At 39.3% G+C, this 19,232-nt stretch overlaps 2 protein-coding genes across 2 annotated transcripts; both read left to right on the top strand.

Moving 5' to 3' along the window:
- The first annotated feature begins 1,138 nt into the window (after window positions 1-1,138).
- Window positions 1,139-9,904, top strand: slc25a43 (solute carrier family 25 member 43). The gene is made up of 5 exons (XM_058064795.1): window positions 1,139-1,617; window positions 2,397-2,638; window positions 2,718-2,890; window positions 5,823-5,957; window positions 7,675-9,904. Exons 1-5 carry the CDS (start codon window positions 1,346-1,348, stop codon window positions 7,888-7,890), a joined length of 1,038 nt encoding a protein of 345 aa, XP_057920778.1. The 5' UTR covers window positions 1,139-1,345; the 3' UTR covers window positions 7,891-9,904.
- Window positions 9,905-10,259: 355 nt separating this feature from the next.
- slc25a5 (solute carrier family 25 member 5) lies at window positions 10,260-18,034 on the top strand. Its single transcript, XM_058057631.1, has 4 exons — window positions 10,260-10,594; window positions 14,417-14,903; window positions 14,985-15,125; window positions 17,746-18,034. The coding sequence occupies exons 1-4, from the start codon at window positions 10,484-10,486 to the stop codon at window positions 17,901-17,903; spliced, it is 897 nt and encodes a 298-aa protein (XP_057913614.1). The 5' UTR covers window positions 10,260-10,483; the 3' UTR covers window positions 17,904-18,034.
- Window positions 18,035-19,232: the final 1,198 nt, after the last annotated feature.

Below are 19,232 nucleotides of genomic sequence, written 5' to 3'. Positions count from 1 at the left end.
GCAGGTTCAAGTTGAGGTGCGACACAGATTAATTCAGGAAGTGAGCTACAAGTGGTTCCAAGGGGTCGTGGTGATCATTTGTACCAATTACGATGGAGATCTGACCTTGTGGAGTCAAGTTATTCACGTTTACAGCATTAGGATCAAAGTTCTTACGGAATAGCTTAAAATGCTTCGTGTTTGTGTTTGGGAACCCCGAAATATGAACATTTGGGGGTGAAATAGAGATTTCGGTGGGTGTCTTATCTGTTTCTCGTTTTGTCTCTAGCGTCTTGTCTTAAACCATCTTCTTTTGGACAAAAAAACAAGCTTACAGTATGACCGGGATACTATGAACATCCAGCAGCAACACTACATTTTAGCATGACTGCTATTTAAATGGAAAATATACTGAACCAAGTCCACCATCTCCTTGGAGAAATGTTTTTTTAATCTGCTTTAGCCACTTCAGAGAATGAAAGAGCTAGCTTGTCAACATTTGCTTTCAAATATGGAACATAATTACAAACATTATAAACTTTTTCCTACACAGACAGTTTTTTTTCATCCTTTGCACGTTTTGGATTACGGATTATCCAGAAAACTGAGATCCCCAAACTTTTGATTCGTAGTATAAACCACATTTATAGTAATAATTACAGTTATTTTAGTACTACTGTACATCACTGCCAACAATTGGGTGCTACTGATATAAACATGGCCACTTGGCGCCCTCTAGTGGTGCTGTGGCGTCAGTCCATCCTCCTGTTTAGTCATGTGACATCGCCAGACTTTGATAGGCAGCCGATATCAATGAAATATCGGACCCGTATTGCTACTCATACTTTGGTATAAATTTGATATACACTTTTACTGTGTTATTACGGGCCACGAAGTGTTGCGTTCAAAGACACCAAGTCATATTAATTGAAATGCACATGTTTTTAGATGTATTTTGAAATTGACGTGTATTTTATGGGATGTCCGAGTATACTTGAATGCAGCACATTTTACTTCCTTGGTAAGAGTTACGCTAGTAAGTGACACGAATGTCCACTCGCTGTTTTTTTAGCTTTCTGTTCATTTACACCACATGGAAACGCACAACACAGATGTAGTGATTTTCGCAGTGTCCATGAACGCATCTCGCCATTGTCTATTGACAATGAGGAAGTGTTCCGAGGAAGACTAGAGACTTGTTTGTGAGTTGGACCGCCCCCGGCCAGTCACCTGAAACTGGTGCCGGCTGCCAAAACAGGATGCACTTCATCTTCTTCTAGGAATAGATGTCCGGCTCATGTCAACAGATTGTTGTTGTTGTTGTTGAGGAGAAACTAGCGTTCCGGCCAACCAAGGCCAACTAGTTATGGCCACTGTTAAAAAGGACAACAGGCTGACGAGTTGTCAAAGCTTCCTGTGTGCCGGTTTCGCTGGCTTGTTTAGTAAAAGCGCCACGTCTCCTTTGGAAGTGGTGAAAATTAAAAGCCAGGTGGGTACTTTTCACTGTAAGGAGGGCTTTTGGCAAAGTTTCCCCCTCATCTACCACAATGAGGGACTTAAGGGATTCTGGAAGGGAAACCTCGCCTCCTGTCTGCGATTGTTCCCGTACACTGCAATCCATCTGGCAACATACAGAAAGTAAGTGCGAGAGACTTTTATCCACATGTGCGGATGTTTTGTTGTTGTTTTGGGCTAAATGCTATGTTTGGTTGTTAGCCACACTTTGCTTCGGTGACGGCGTACTAGTGCGAGTACACTATTGTTGGACATAAGGAATTTAGTATAGTAAGGATTGGTGGGAATCAGGCACTTTTAATAAAAGTTGTCTTAAAACTTCTAAAATACCGCAATTTGTTGTAAAAATGTTAGTTTTGTTGTTGGTTATTCACTTCCTGTTTCAGTGCGCCTGTTTATTTTCAGCCAATCAGGTGGTTTTATTTTCTCAGTCGATTTTCTACAAGTACACAGCGGAAGTGCAGCCCTGAGTTACGTCTCGCAGGTACTCGTAATGGCGCTTAAATCGATCAGTAATCAGTAATGTAATCTCGCATTCGTGTTTGGTGAATATAATTGTTAATACGACACTTGTCTGATAAATGTCTTTAATAAGAGTTGCTACTCTGAAGACAACTACTGATGCCTGTCAGGTCAAACTCCGGGTGAATAAACAGAGATGTGCGGTGGGTTACTGTAGGTCAAAACGTGATCTGGTGGCACCGTGTGGTTGATAAATAAACACTTTGCTGATATATCTACACAAGGCAGTGGAAACTACACACACCCACACACGTTAATGCAACCACAATCACCCCACTTCCTCATTTGTTGTATTGTACACTACATTATGTTCTGGAAAAACACCCAAAAAGTACATAAATATAATGAAAAACACAATGTTTTCTCTGCTCTGTGTCTAGGATAGTCCACATTCACATGGATGAATTGGGCTTCATCTCCCAGGCGAGGGCCATCTTGGCAGGGGGCCTCGCTGGCGTGGCGGCCGCCTTGCTCACGTACCCTCTGGAAGTAGCCGAGACCAGGCTGATCGTGCAGCACTGCAGGGAGCCCACATACGTTGGCGTTGTGCACGTCATGTCCAAGATCCAACACTCAGAAGGGCTGCTGGCTCTCTACAGGGGCTTCTCGCTCACCGTTTTGGGTATGCCAGACGCAATCACGAAGAAAACATCTCCAATGGGCCTTATCCTTGTCGACAATGTGCTCTGCTTTGCTTCCAGGTGCGTTCCCCTTCTCTCTGGGATGCTACGTGGTTTACATGAACGTGGACAAGCTGTGGCAGGAGCCCCCGTTCCGCTTCTCCCCTCTGCAGAACTTCATCAACGGCTGTTTTGCCGCAGGAGTGGCTCAAACTCTTTCCTATCCTTTTGAAACTGTCAAACGCAAGATGCAAGTAAGTCACTGCTGCGCTTTCACACCTTATATAATGCAGTTATTGTATTATATAAATTATAGAATGCAGTATCACATTATGGATTCATCCTCACACAGTTTGGACTTTTCTGTGACGTCATATCTTTGTTTCTTCTTGGTGTGTATCTAATTTTTAGTACAGCATGATTGACATGTGAATTACAGGTTGTCATAATATTCTCACTTGAAAAAAAAATTAATTACATGAACAACAAAAACTTATGATGCCTTTGGGAATGGAGAAAATATGTCATTTTTTTACTGGTTGATTTAATTAAGAGTCCATCTTTGAATCTTAATGAGATTTCCAGCTTTGAATTCAATATTGAACTTGACTTGTTGTACTACCAGCCTAAACCCACAGGGGGGCGGTGTTGGTGTTCTTTACTCACTCACTCACTCGTTTCCGGTGTACAATGGCATCAGTGCTCAAATCTTTTCAAGTTTCCAGGCCAAATGTGGCGGTACAGACATAGAGGGTGCATGCTATAGGGTGTAGTATGCTATAGGGTGTAGTATGCTATAGGGTGTAGTATGCTATAGGGTGTAGTAACAGTCCACCTGGTATTATTGTATCTGTAAAATTGTCATGCAATCTGCTATTATTATTTATTATTTTATATTTATATTTAAATATTTTAAAAATAATAAAATATTATAATAATTAAAATAAAATTAAAATAATAATTATTATATTATTATTATGTAAAATATGCAAATATAACAATATTATTATATATAATTAATATAATAATTAGCATTAATATAATAAATATAATAATCATAATAATAATATAATAATTATTATTTTAATTTTTATTATTATTATGTGCTTGTGTCTCTTTTTTCAGGAGCACTTTGTAAACAACAGACCATGTCAAACAACGAAATTGATACAACCATCAAAAGGTTGGCTCAGGCCATGATGCCAGCTTGTATGTTGACTTTAAATTAAATACTTTGGAAAGATTGGGCGGGCCGTATTCAAACACTTGGCGGGCCGGATGTGGCCCCCGGGCCGTAGCTTGCCCACCCCTGCTATAGGGTGTAGTATGCTATAGGGTACCTGCTATAGGGTATATGCTTTGGGGTGTGTGCTATAGGGTGTATGCTATAGGGTATAGTTATATGCTAAGCTAACACGAGCTAGCATCACATTGTGCCCCGTATGCGCTGAGAAGGACACGAAGGGAAGGAACAATGGCGGCGCCAAGGACAGAATACTACATCCGCTTTTATCTGCCTATTATTAGCCGCTACCATCGCCTTTAACAGCAGCTGGGAATGTGAACGCATGGCGGGGGGCGTGCAGACGTTTTGGATAAAATGGCTAAAAATAGCCAACCAGCAGCAGCAGCAGCAGGCCAGGGATTCACTTTCCTTCAAACTTGGATTCTCTTTTAAAAAAAAAATTATTATTAATAATATTAATATTTGGACACATGTAAGAGAGCAAAATCACGGAGGAATAGAAATGATCCGTTCCAGGGTCAAACTGTCGCTGTGATAGCAGCTTTACCAATGGATTTATGAAGTGTGTAAACGTGTTCAAACGTCTTCCACTGGGGGCCACACGGGGACAATGAAAGGATGCATGTGGATGGACTGTATTGATTTAAGGAAAATATTAATTATGAGGTCCATTTGACTCAAAATTATTTTCCAATTTATGTTAATATTTCACTTTTTTCAATCATTTTAAGACATTTTCTTTTTATAACATTTCGACTTAATTGCCATAATATTATCAATTATTTCAAAATTTTAAGTTTCTCATAATATTCAAATATGGAAAAAAATAGCATAATTTTTGCTTTAATATTTCAAGTTAATGCTACTAAAATGAAATGTTGTGATGGCAAAATGATAGCTTTAATTCTCGTTATAATGGGACTTTTTCACAAGTGTATTCTCAACAAATTGCAACTTTTTCAGTTTTCATCATTTTTTCAGTATTTAAAAAAATTTTTTGCAATAGTTTTTTTTATTTTTTTTAAATTGGCCAACTATTTCAACTTTCTTCTTGTATATTTTCATCTCATAATCGTGACTTTATTGCCATATTTGGACTTTTTTGCCACCTCATTTTGCAAGAATGCTAACTTTTATGTTGTATTGTTATTTCCAAACTAAACAAAACAAAAAATATATATTTTCTTGTGATGGCAAAATGATAGCTTTAATTCTCGTTATAATGGGACTTTTTCACAAGTGTATTCTCAACAAATTGCAATTTTTCATTTTTTCAGTATTTTAAAAAAATTTTTGCAATAGTTTTTTTTAATTTTTTTTAAATTGTCCAACTATTTCAACTTTCTTCTTGTATATTTTCATCTCATAATCGTGACTTTATTGCCATATTTGGACTTTTTTTGCCACCTTATTTTGCAAGAATGCTAACTTTTATGTTGTATTGTTATTTCCAAACTAAACAAAACAAAAAAATATATATTTTCTTGAATATTATATTAAATGACATAAAATAAATATTATATTAAAATGACATTATTTTGATACTGCAATTTTTTCATCTAATATTTTGACTTTATTTTTGCAAAAATAAAAATTTTAAAATAATTTTTGCTGTTATTCTTAATGTAAATCCTCCACATGGTGGCGCTGTTGTTAAAGTCCATAAGGCAAATGATCACTGCTGTTCCAGACGAGCAGGCGTTGCATAAAGTGACTTTCCTACTTTCCTCCGTCGGGTGCGTTTGAGAGCTGTAAAAATGTCTTCTTTTGCGGTTCAGTCGGGTTAACGGCGTGCAGATTTGGCGGCGCAGTGAGAGTAAATGAAGCATGCAAACGTTATTTCCCAGCGGGAAGTGGCATATTGCATCATCAGGATGACAAACGGCCAATTAAGGAAGGAAAAAAAAAAAAGGCTCATTCACATTCTTCCTTCCTTGCAGGCCCAGAGTTCCCGTCTCCCCCATTTTGGTGGCGTTGATGTGCATTTCAGCGGCGTCACCGACTGCTTCGTACAGGTGGTGAGAAATAAGGGCGTCCTCTCGCTGTGGAGCGGCCTCGGTGCCAGCACCATTAAGGTACAAATCCTTTATTTATGGCTGTCAATCACACGCTGCTTTGCGTTTCCGTCACAAATAGAAAGAACGACTTCCAGGTATAAACTATGACCAACATAAAGCCATAAAACATTTTAGTAACTCCAAAGGCGACATTTGAACCTTTTGAGCCATTGCTCTCCAATGTGCGGCCCAAGGGCCGTTTGCAGGCCGCTGCTTTTTTTTTTATAGGCCTGTAAAAATATAATTAAACAAAAAAATTAATTAAAAATAATTTTAATTTTAATAATTAAAATAAATATAAATAATAAATATAAATATTAAAATAAATATTGACTGTAATTTTACCAGAAAAAATTATGACAAAAAGTTGTAATTTTAAGCAAATAACGTTGGAATATTATGAAGAAAACTAACATTGTCGAAGTACTAAAGAATAAAAAATATTTTAAAAAGTTAACAAAACAACAAATAAAGTTATAATTTTATGAAAATTATTACTTATATAATATAATATACAATGTAATATAATATATAATGATATAAAATATAATGATAATTAAAAATAATAAAGTCAAAATATTATGGCAATAAAATCATCATAAAAAAGTTAACAAAACAACAAATAAAGTTATCATTTTATGAAAATTATGACTTATATAATATAATATACATCGTAATATAATATATAATGATATAAAATATAATGATAATTAAAAATAATAAAGTCAAAATATTATAGCAATAAAATCATCATAAAAAAGTTAACAAAACAACAAATAAAGTTATCATTTTATGAAAATTATGACTTATATAATATAATATACAATGTAATATAATATATAATGATATAAAATATAATGATAATAAAAAATAATAAAGTAAAAATATTATGGCAATAAAATCATCATAAAAAAGTTAACAAAACAACAAATAAAGTTATCATTTTATGAAAATTATGACTTATATAATATAATATACAATGTAATATAATGTATAATGATATAAAATATAATGATAATTAAAAATAATAAAGTCAAAATATTATGGCAATAAAATCATCATAAAAACGTTAACAAAACAACAAATAAAGTTATCATTTTATGAAAATTATGACTTATATAATATAATATACAATGTAATATAATATATAATGATATAAAATATAATGATAATTAAAAATAATAAAGTCAAAATATTATAGCAATAAAATCATCTTTTCCACAAGAGAAAATTTACAAGAAAAAAGTTGAAATAGTTAAAAAAAAGCTAAAAAAAATAAATAAAAAGCTGTAATTTTTGAGGAAATATTGTGGCATTTCAGTAGTAGTTGAAAAATAAAAAGTAGTAATATTATGAGAAACAAACAAACAGAAAGAAAGTATATAGTAATAGTAATAGTACCAAAAGAAAATGTATTGTTAGAGAAAAAAGTAAAAAAAAAAAAAAAAAAGCTGAAGTCTATATGGATAAGTGTCATGTGACCATGTGGCCACGTGTCATGTGACCCTTGGCCCATATGGGAGGGGGCGGGGCAGGCATGGGAAACAATGCGGAGCGAGTCATTAATAGCGGCCCTATCCCCGGCGAGGTGAGCGGTCTGTCGGGGACAGCGTGACCCCCCCGCCCCCCCCCCCCCCTCTCCGATTTCAGCCACAAATGTCAAGGTGGCTTGTGTGTGTCGCCGGACGGACGCCGCGTCCAAAAGAGAAATATCCACGTGCCGTTTTTTGAACAGATCGTCCCCTACTTCGGCCTCCTCTTCACCTGCTTCGAAACGTGCAAGCGGGTGTGCCTCTACCGCAACGGGTACATCGTGTCGCCCCTCAGCTACAAGCCGGCGCCGGGCGTGGACCAAAGCCTGCGTCCCGCCGAGCTGCAGGAAGTCAAGCGCTACCTGAGGAACAGGAAGTTCGGCGCGGCGGGGCAGACCACCTTGGGGAACCGCTGGTGAAAACACTCACGCTAATAAAAGACACTCCATTAGGTACACGTGACAACCCCCCCCATCATCATCATCATCATGCTCACTTTGAAAAGTATTATTTATTACTCTTTGCTACTCAAATGAACTCAATTATACTACACATGCAGTATCCCGAGTATTTATAATATCTGCTGTACTTTTAAAAGTGTAGTTTGTGTACCTGGAGGTATGCAGGACTGGACCTAATCAAACATCATGACATGACTACTACCAGGAGAACCAGAGTACAGAGGGGGAGGAGCCGCCTGCTGTGGCCCAGCAAGGTGCACTGTATTCGGGCACACGCTCCAAGCAGCCAGTGGGACACCATGGAGGTCTCTGGGAAACCTTTTTTCACTTTTCTGGCGTTTCAAGTAGCTGATATGGTTTTTAGTGTGCTTCTTTGAAATATTTTATACAGTAGTTTTTTTTTGAGTACCTCATGATGTCGTATTGAGGGACAGTACTCCACAGTACTCCGCAGTAAACGCAAACATTACATTGTATGTTTTGTATTCCATGTTTCTACCTCTAAACATTGGACTTCCTGCAGTGTTTTGACTTGTGCAGGAAGTAATAACACCAGTGCCATTCAAACACAAAGCCCCGCCCACTTTGGAGTACAGTAATCCCTCGCGATATCGCGGCTTCTCAAATATAATTGTTTACATATGGCGTCTGTTTCGTGGTTATTAGTCAAAACATTTTGTTATACTTTGTTGTACTCCTACTTTGTTTATAACACTTATGTTTAACGTTAGTAACTTTCGAAGGCTAACGAGGTAGCGCGCTAGTTTGCTAGGCTAGCTGTGTAACCGTGCGGCTGTAAAATGACCATCGGTGTGTTATTTAATATCTCTGGGGCGCTAATAATGTTAGAAGCCGTATTTAGAAAGTCACAAACAAATATTTTTTGCTCTCACCGTGAAAAAAATCGATTTATTGATATTGAGTCATATAACTCGGAATTTCATTGAATGGATAAAAGGTGACGGTACGATTTCGTTTCTTTTGTCGTCTTTTCCTCACTGCCTTTGAAACACTTTCTTAGCTTTAGAATGCAAATTGGCAAGTCGAATTAGCTAGCTAGCTTGCTAACTATAGCTCGCTAGCTTGCTATGCTATCGCGTATGTTGGTGATTCCGTCGTTAAAGAGTAGTAGAATTGTTGGGGTGTCATGTCGTCAGGGCTCTAATAATATTTTAGAAAGCTATTTAGCTAGCTTTGTATGCTACAACTCCCCAAATCTTCTATTTATTCCATTTATTGATACGAATATGATAAGTAAATGATAAGTATATGATAAGAATATGACCGGCGGGTCTCCAACCAATCAACCGCAATAAACGAGGGATTACTGTCGTGGGTGATTAGCATGGTAACAATGTGTGCTATGTGCCTTGAAAGTTATTTATTCCGGTGCCTTAGTCAGTTATGACATAAAGCAGATCATAACATGCTGATTATTGCTGTCAATGAATGAATATTTATTCATAAACATCGTGTTGTTTGGGGAAGGATTTGTGTTACCTTCATTTCAGGGTCATACCATCTCACAGCAACCTAAAAGGTAATGTACCCCCCCCCCCCCCCGCCCCCCGCCCCCCTTAAAGTGTGTCAGCGGTCAGCTGATTGACACGTGGTTTGCCACCCGCTCCGCTTGGAGTGACAGCCAAAGGAGCGAAACAGCTGGGCTGACCTTTATCCGCCATAGCGGAGGACCCGGCCTCCGCCTCAGCTGCTTCGGCTGACCTCCCGACACGACCTTGAGACGTTTCTCACCATAAAAATATTTTTTTTATTTTTATTTTATTTATTATCGCTGTTCATCAATAAATGAAAAGACTTTGCAGAGGTTAGTCGTCGAAGTTAAGGATGTCGGAAGAATTCATCCAAGTGGACGATCTGACTTCTCCAATCAAAATATTGATATTTCCGTCATTTCAGGTCATGTTTGTTTGTTTAAATAAAGTTTTCAGCCTTCTATGCTTTTTAATAATCAGTCGTGTTCATGGTTTTATTATGATTTTTGTTTATTTTCACATATTTGACATGATTCTGTACTCTGTTTTTAGCTTGTGAATCACTTTGCTTCATCAATATGCTTTAGGGTTTTAAAAAAATTAATTACTTGATTTAATTAATTTAAAAGTATTATTCAAATTCAATAAAAATTTCAATATATTTTTAAAGTAAATAAATTAATTTTATCCGTAGATTGTATTATTTAAAATTAAATAAAATTAATACATAAATTTGAAGTCAAATATCTGAGCAGCCACTTGTGTGCCGACTCTATTTCATTTAGTGATTCAGTGACTCTTTTAAAAAAGAGTCGGAAGTCTCTTGACCAATAAAGAAGCTCACCACCAGTAGAGTTGAAGCAAAAGGAGCTAAGCCCCGCCCACTGACTCAGACGCTCCAATCACAGCGAAAGGCGGAAGTTGCCAGGGACTTCTTTCCTCCCACTTGGGCACTCCCGGCTCTTTAAATCCCTTGTGCCCCCCCCGTGAACTCGGCCATTTCACCCGGAGCGGCGAGCCACCCTGACCGAGAGACTTTGTTTCGAGAGCCCAGGAGGATGAGCGAACAAGCCGTTTCCTTCGCCAAGGACTTCCTGGCGGGTGGGATCGCCGCAGCCATCTCCAAGACGGCTGTTGCCCCCATCGAGAGAGTCAAACTCCTGCTGCAGGTCAGTCGTTTAACACCCCCCCCCCCCTTGGAGCCCTCTTTTTTTATTATTATTTTTATTTATTATTTTTTAAACTGTTTTTTTACTTAAGTTTTGTTGTAAAATTCTATTTTTACAAAGTAGAAATGATGTATGCTGCTAGAATGAAGTTATTTTCCTCCTAATATTACTTCATTATTCTCTGAAAATTCACTTTAGTTTTGGAAATTGCTGCTGATTTTTTTTCCCAGTTTTCTTATAAAACTTTTATTCTTGTAACATTTTGACTTTATCTTCATAAAATGACAACAGAGTCTTCATTTCTGTTGTTTTTGCTCCAACTATTATAACTTTCTTCTTGTAATCGGGACTTTATTTTCATAATATTTCAACTTTATGACAATAAAAGGAAATGAGTTGTCCTTATAATAGTCAGTGGCGTCATTAGAACCATTTTAGGGGGGGCTTCAGCTTGATATTTTTTATTTGTTTATTATTTATTTTTACAAAATTTCATATAATAGGGCAAAAGCAGGCTAATACTAGCCTACCAGAATAATGATGATAGTAATAATAATAATAGGCTAATGAATAATATAATAATGATTATTATATCATTGATCACTGTCCACTGGTTTTGTAGTGTAGATTGTGTGTACTTGTGTACATTTAACGGTGGCCTAAAATAATTGAGTATCTCTACTAAATCTGTCCAATATCACTGTTTTATACGAGGCCCCACTGCTAAAAGGCAGGCCAAAGATCATCTATTTCACATGAATGCTCTGCACCCACTTTTGACCCACTCTAGACATTTTTTCAAAGATCCTCTATATGACAGCAGCACCCTGCTGTGTTGAAGGAAGCACTGTACTGCTAAAACATCAATCAAAGATCCTCTATATGAAGGAAGTACTGTACTACTAAAACAATCGAAGATCCTCTATATGAACGAAGTACTGTACTGCTAAAACAATCAAAGATCATCTATATGAAGGAAGTACTGTACTACTAAAAAAATCAAAGATCCTCTATATGAAGGAAGTACTGTACTACTAAAACAATCAAAGATCCTCTATATGAAGGAAGTACTGTACTGCTAAAACATCAATCAAAGATCCTCTATATGAAGGAAGTACTGTACTGCTAAAACATCAATCAAAGATCCTCTATATGAAGGAAGTAGTGTACTGCTAAAACAATCAAAGATCCTCTATATGAACGAAGTACTGTACTGCTAAAACATCAATCAAAGATCCTCTATATGAAGGAAGTACTGTACTACTAAAACAATCAAAGATCCTCTATATGAAGGAAGTACTGTACTACTAAAACAATCAAAGATCCTCTATATGAAGGAAGTACTGTACTGCTAAAACATCAATCAAAGATCCTCTATATGAAGGAAGTACTGTACTGCTAAAACATCAATCAAAGATCCTCTATATGAAGGAAGTACTGTACTGCTAAAACATCAATCAAAGATCCTCTATATGAAGGAAGTACTGTACTACTAAAACAATCAAAGATCCTCTATATGAAGGAAGTACTGTACTGCTAAAACATCAATCAAAGATCCTCTATATGAAGGAAGTACTGTACTGCTAAAACATCAATCAAAGATCCTCTATATGAAGGAAGTAGTGTACTGCTAAAACAATCAATCAAAGATCCTCTATATGAAGGAAGTACTGTGCTGGTAAAAAATCAAAGATCTTCTATATGGAGGGAGTACAGTACTGCTAAAACATCAATCAAAGATCCTCTATATGAAGGAAGTAGTGTACTGCTAAAACAATCAAAGATCCTCTATATGAAGGAAGTACTTTACTGCTAAAACAATCAAAGATCCTCTATATGAAGGAAGTAGTGTACTGCTAAAACATCAATCAAAGATCCTCTATATGAACAAAGTAGTGTACTGCTAAAACAATCAAAGATCCTCTATATGAAGGAAGTACTGTACTGCTAAAACATCAATCAAAGATCCTCTATACGAAGGGAGTACTGTACTGCTAAAACAATCAAAGATCCTCTATATGAAGGAAGCACTGTACTGCTAAAACATCAATCAAAGATCCTCTATATGAAGGAGTACAGTACTGCTAAAACATTAATCAAAGATCCTCTATATGAAGGAAGTACTGGACTGCTAAAACATCAATCAAAGATCCTCTATATGAAGGAAGTAGTGTACTGCTAAAACAATCAAAGATCCTCTATATGAAGGAAGTACTGTACTGCTAAAACATTAATCAAAGATCCTCTATATGAAGGAAGTACTGTACTGGTAAAACAATCAAAGATCCTCTATATGAAGGAAGTACTGTACTGCTAAAACAATCAAAGATCATCTATATGAAGGAAGTATTGTACTGGTAAAACAATCAAAGATCCTCTATATGAAGGAAGTACTGTACTGGTAAAACAATCAAAGATCCTCTATATGAAGGAAGTACTGTACTGCTAAAACAATCAAAGATCATCTATATGAAGGAAGTATTGTACTGCTAAAACATCAATCAAAGATCCTCTATATGAACAAAGTAGTGTACTGCTAAAACAATCAAAGATCATCTATATGAAGGAAGTACTGTATTGCTAAACCATAAATCAAAGATCCTCTATATGAAGGAAGTACTGTACTGCTCAAACATCAATCAAAGATCCTCTATATGAAGGAAGTACTGTACTGCTAAACCATCAATCAAAGATCCTCTATATGAAGGGAGTACTGTACTGCTAAAACAATCAAAGATCATCTATATGAAGGAAGTATAGTACTGCTAAAACATCAATCAAAGATCCTCTATATGAAGGAAGTACTGTACTGCTAAAACATCAATCAAAGATCCTCTATACGAAGGGAGTACTGTACTGCTAAAACAATCAAAGATCCTCTATATGAAGGAAGCACTGTACTGCTAAAACATCAATCAAAGATCCTCTATATGAAGGAGTACAGTACTGCTAAAACATTAATCAAAGATCCTCTATATGAAGGAAGTACTGGACTGCTAAAACATCAATCAAAGATCCTCTATATGAAGGAAGTAGTGTACTGCTAAAACAATCAAAGATCCTCTATATGAAGGAAGTACTGTACTGCTAAAACATTAATCAAAGATCCTCTATATGAAGGAAGTACTGTACTGGTAAAACAATCAAAGATCCTCTATATGAAGGAAGTACTGTACTGCTAAAACAATCAAAGATCATCTATATGAAGGAAGTATTGTACTGGTAAAACAATCAAAGATCCTCTATATGAAGGAAGTACTGTACTGGTAAAACAATCAAAGATCCTCTATATGAAGGAAGTACTGTACTGCTAAAACAATCAAAGATCATCTATATGAAGGAAGTATTGTACTGCTAAAACATCAATCAAAGATCCTCTATATGAACAAAGTAGTGTACTGCTAAAACAATCAAAGATCATCTATATGAAGGAAGTACTGTATTGCTAAACCATAAATCAAAGATCCTCTATATGAAGGAAGTACTGTACTGCTCAAACATCAATCAAAGATCCTCTATATGAAGGAAGTACTGTACTGCTAAACCATCAATCAAAGATCCTCTATATGAAGGGAGTACTGTACTGCTAAAACAATCAAAGATCATCTATATGAAGGAAGTATAGTACTGCTAAAACATCAATCAAAGATCCTCTATACATGTTGCATGTCAAGCGTGGGGCTAAACGGGAGGGCGGGCCTGTCGACATTTGAAAGGCCCGGCGCGGCGTCGGAGGAGACAAGGTCACCGCAAGGTTGACGGCCCCCCCACGCGAGCACGGTGTAGTGACGGCGTCCCCCCTACTGTCCCCCCCCCCCCCAGGTCCAACACGCCAGCAAGCAGATCGCGGCGGACCAGCAGTACAAGGGCATCATTGACTGCGTGGTCCGCATCCCCAAGGAGCAGGGCTTCCTGTCGTTCTGGAGGGGGAACCTGGCCAACGTCATCCGGTACTTCCCCACTCAGGCCCTGAACTTCGCCTTCAAGGACAAATACAAGAAGGTTTTCCTGGATGGCGTGGACAAGCACAAGCAGTTCTGGAGGTACTTTGCCGGGAATCTGGCGTCCGGGGGCGCGGCCGGGGCCACCTCGCTGTGTTTCGTGTACCCCCTGGACTTCGCCAGGACGCGTCTGGCCGCCGACGTGGGCAAAGCCGGAGGGGAGCGCGAGTTCAAAGGTCTGGGCGACTGCCTGGTGAAGATCTCCAAGTCGGACGGCGTCAAGGGTCTGTACCAGGGCTTCAGCGTTTCCGTGCAGGGCATCATCATCTACCGGGCCGCCTACTTCGGGATCTACGATACGGCCAAGGGTGAGGTGTGGGCGGGGCGTGGGCGTGGTTGTGGGCGGGGCTCCTCCCCTCCGTTTCGCTGACCTTGTGTTTCCTCGCCAGGCATGCTTCCCGATCCCAAGAACACGCACATCGTGGTGAGCTGGATGATCGCTCAGTCTGTGACCGCCGTTGCCGGCCTCGTGTCCTACCCCTTCGACACCGTCCGCCGTCGCATGATGATGCAATCCGGCCGCAAAGGAGGTAATCCTGAAAAACATCACATTTCTTTACCTTCTCCGGGAACCAAACGCGCTCGTATCGCGCTCGGAATAGGAATGGATCCTCTATATGAAGGAAGTAGTGTACTGTAAAACAATCAAAGATCCTCTATATGAAGGAAGTAGTGTACTACTAAAACAATCAAAGATCCTCTATATGAAGGAAGTAGTGTACTACTAAAACAATCAAAGATCCTCTATATGAAGGAAGTACTGTACTACTAAATCAATCAAAGATCCTCTATATGAAGGAAGTAGTGTACTACTAAAACAATCAAAGATCCTCTATATGAAGGAAGTACTGTACTACTAAATCAATCAAAGATCCTCTATATGAAGGAAGTAGTGTACTACTAAAACAATCAAAGATCCTCTATATGAAGGAAGTAGTGTACTACTAAAACAATCAAAGATCCTCTATATGAAGGAAGTACTGTACTACTAAAACAATCAAAGATCCTCTATATGAAGGAAGCACTGTACTACTAAAACAATCAAAGATCCTCTATATGAAGGAAGTACAGTACTGCTAAAACAATCAAAGATCCTCTATATGAAGGAAGTAGTGTACTACTCAAACAATCAAAGATCCTCTATATGAAGGAAGTACAGTACTGCTAAAACAATCAAAGATCCTCTATATGAAGGAAGTACAGTACTGCTAAAACAATCAAAGATCCTCTATATGAAGGAAGTACAGTACTGCTAAAACAATCAAAGATCCTCTATATGAAGGAAGTAGTGTACTACTAAAACAATCAAAGATCCTCTATATGAAGGAAGTACAGTACTGCTAAAACATCAATCAAAGATCCTCTATATGAAGGAATTACTGTACTGCTAAAACATCAATCAAAGATCCTCTATATGAAGGAATTACTGTACTGCTAAAACAATCAAAGATCATCTATATGAAGGAAGTAGTTTTCCATCCAGAAAACCTGATACGGGATAGATCTAGGTCCTGTTCGTACCAGAACCACCGCCTAGAACCGCTAGGTGTGGAGCTGTGACGCTCCGAACCGCTTTCCAAGGATAATGTTGGAATTACGTCCATGATTGATTTAGAATCCCGGGAGAATGTCACATCCGACATCTGACATAATAGTCGTATGTTATGTTGGCTTCTTGGGCGGCACGGTGGTCGAGTGGTTAGCACGCGGGCCTCACAGCTAGGAGACCCGAGTTCAATTCCACCCTGGGCCATCTCTGTGTGGAGTTTGCGTGTTCTCCCCGTCCAGGGACTCCGGTTTCCTCCCACATTCCAAAAACATGCTAAGCTAATTAGCGACTCCAAATTGTCCATAGGTATGAATGTGAGTGTGAATGGTTGTTTGTCTATATGTGCCCTGTGATTGGCTGGCCACCAGTCCAGGGTGGACCCCGCCTCTCGTCCCGAAGACAGCTGGGATAGGCTCCAGCACCCCCCCCCCCCATGAGGAAAAATGGCAGAAAATGAAAGAATGTTGGCTTCTCATCCCAGATTTCCCAACCTGGAAGTCGTTTTCCAAAGATACCATCTCAGGTCACCCAGAAGACGGGACGAGGGTTCACTCTGAGCATTTTCCTCTCCCCCAAAGACAGCTGGGATAGGCTCCAGCACCGCCCTTGTGAGGATAAGCGGCAGAAAATGAATGAATGAATGAATGAATGAATGTTGGCTTCTCATCCCAGATTTCCCAACCTGGAAGTCGTTTTCCAAAGATACCGTTTCAGGTCCCCCAGAAGACGGGACGAGGGTTCACTCTGAGCATTTTCCTCTCCCCCAAAGACAGCTGTGATAGGCTCCAGCACCCCCTCGTGAGGAAAAGAGGTAGAAAATGAATGAATGAATGTTGGCTTCTCATCCCAGATTTCCCAACCTGGAAGTCGTTTTCCAAAGATACCGTTTCAGGTCCCCCAGAAGACGGGAAGAGAGTTCACTCTGAGCATTTTCCTCTCCCCAAAGACAGCTGGGATAGGCTCCAGCACCCCCTTGTGAGGAAAAGCGGTAGAAAATGAATGAATGAATGTTGGCTTCTCATCCCAGATTTCCCAACCTGGAAGTCGTTTTCCAAAGATACCGTCTCAGGTGACCTAGAAGACGGGACGAGGGTTCACTCTGAACATTTTCCTCTCCCCAAAAACAGCTGGGATAGGCTCCAGCACCCCCTCGTGAGGAAAATCGGCAGAAAATGAATGAATGAATGTTGGCTTCTCATCCCAGATTTCCCAACCTGGAAGTCGTTTTCCAAAGATACCGTCTCAGGTCCCCCAGAAGGCAGGAAGAGGGTTCACTCTGAGCATTTTCCTCTCCCCAAAGACAGCTGGGATAGGCTCCAGCACCCCCTTGTGAGGAAAAGCAGTAGAAAACGAATGAATGAATGTTGGCTTCTCATCCCAGATTTCCCAACCTGGAAGTCGTTTTCCAAAGATACCGTCTCAGGTCCCCCAGAAGGCGAGACGAGGGTTCACTCTGAGCATTTTCAGAAGCTTTGTGTATTATCATCCCAAGCCGACGCCCACCAGGCAACCGTTTTTTTTCCGAAATTCCGGGAATCAAACCCCTGTAGTATGGACGTAGCCTCACGTTTCTCCCCCCCCCCCCCCCCTTTCCCATGCAGCCGACATCATGTACAGCGGCACCGTGGACTGCTGGAAAAAGATCGCCCGTGACGAGGGCCCCAAGGCGTTCTTCAAGGGGGCGTGGTCCAACGTGCTGCGAGGCATGGGCGGAGCCTTCGTGCTGGTCCTGTACGACGAGCTGAAGAAAGTCCTGTAATGTTCTACGTACGTTCTACGTCTCCATGCTTTTTACCGGAACTTATCTTCTACATTCGCATGGACTCCGAGGCTACACGTGTATTTCTAGGGACCAACTAGTATTGGGCTACTAGTTGTACCGGAGGGGGGGGGGGGGGGGCTGCTATGCACCTTTAGCCTGTCTTCTTCTTCTTCGTCTTTTGTTTTTGGTGGTTCTGTTTGGGCCTTCCAGAGAAATAGAAATAAAGATCCTGAATCAACCTCCATCTTGACCTTTTTCTGCATGAACCACTGACCTTGGCGCCGCGTACACAAACCACCCCCCCCCCCCCCCAGGTTGTATTTGGGGCGGAGCCAAAATCAGCCGTGAAAGCCATGAGTGTCATCTAAGACGGGCGTCTGTCACTTTGCCAGAAAGTCTGACTTTACACGTCCAGATTTAGGGATGACCTGACTTATCTCCTGCCCGGCTGACACCCACTCCAGACTCTCCTTGGACCTTGGACCTTGGACCGTACAGACTACAGACTATAGACTACAGACTACTGATTGCAATACAATCCATAGCATCCATACCATCCATATAATCCATACCATCCATACCATCCATACCATCCATCCATATAATCCATATAATCCATATCATCCATATAATCCATACCATCCATAGCATCCATATAATCCATAGCATCCATCCCATCCATATAATCCATACCATCCATATAATCCATACCATCCATATAATCCATACCATCCATATAATCCATACCATCCATAGCATCCAAGCACAGCACCCTGGGCTTCATCAGGACTGAGTGTTGAGGTGAATGGATTACTCACGCTGGGCTGTTAAAGGATCAGGGGGTGGGGGGGGGGGGGTTGCGTAATGTCAGCTGTCAGACAGAATTGCATCATCATGGCTCAGCCGGCTCGTGACCTTGTGACCTTTCTTTAATTCACCTCCCCGACATCCTGTGGGATTGAAAAATACTACAAAGTACAAGAACAAACATACGCTTTCATCAACACATCTACATACAGTATATATACATATATATATATATTATCCATACATGTAATATCATCATTTTGACATTTAATCTCATCATTCTGACATTTAATCTCATCATGTTGACATTTAATCTCATCATTCTGACATTTAATCTCATCATTTTGATATTTAATCTCATCATACTGACATTTAATCTCATCATGTTGACATTTAATCTCATCATTTTGATATTTAATCTCATCATTCTGACATTTAATCTCATCATGTTGACATTTAATCTCATCATTTTGATATTTAATCTCATCATTCTGACATTTAATCTCACCATTCTGACAT

The sequence above is a fragment of the Doryrhamphus excisus genome, chromosome 2 (genome assembly GCF_030265055.1).
Source record: "Doryrhamphus excisus isolate RoL2022-K1 chromosome 2, RoL_Dexc_1.0, whole genome shotgun sequence".
Taxonomy (NCBI): Eukaryota; Metazoa; Chordata; class Actinopteri; order Syngnathiformes; family Syngnathidae; genus Doryrhamphus; species Doryrhamphus excisus.
The sequence above is the reverse complement of the archived record's forward strand: the minus strand, read 5'-3'. Positions and strand labels throughout refer to the sequence as shown.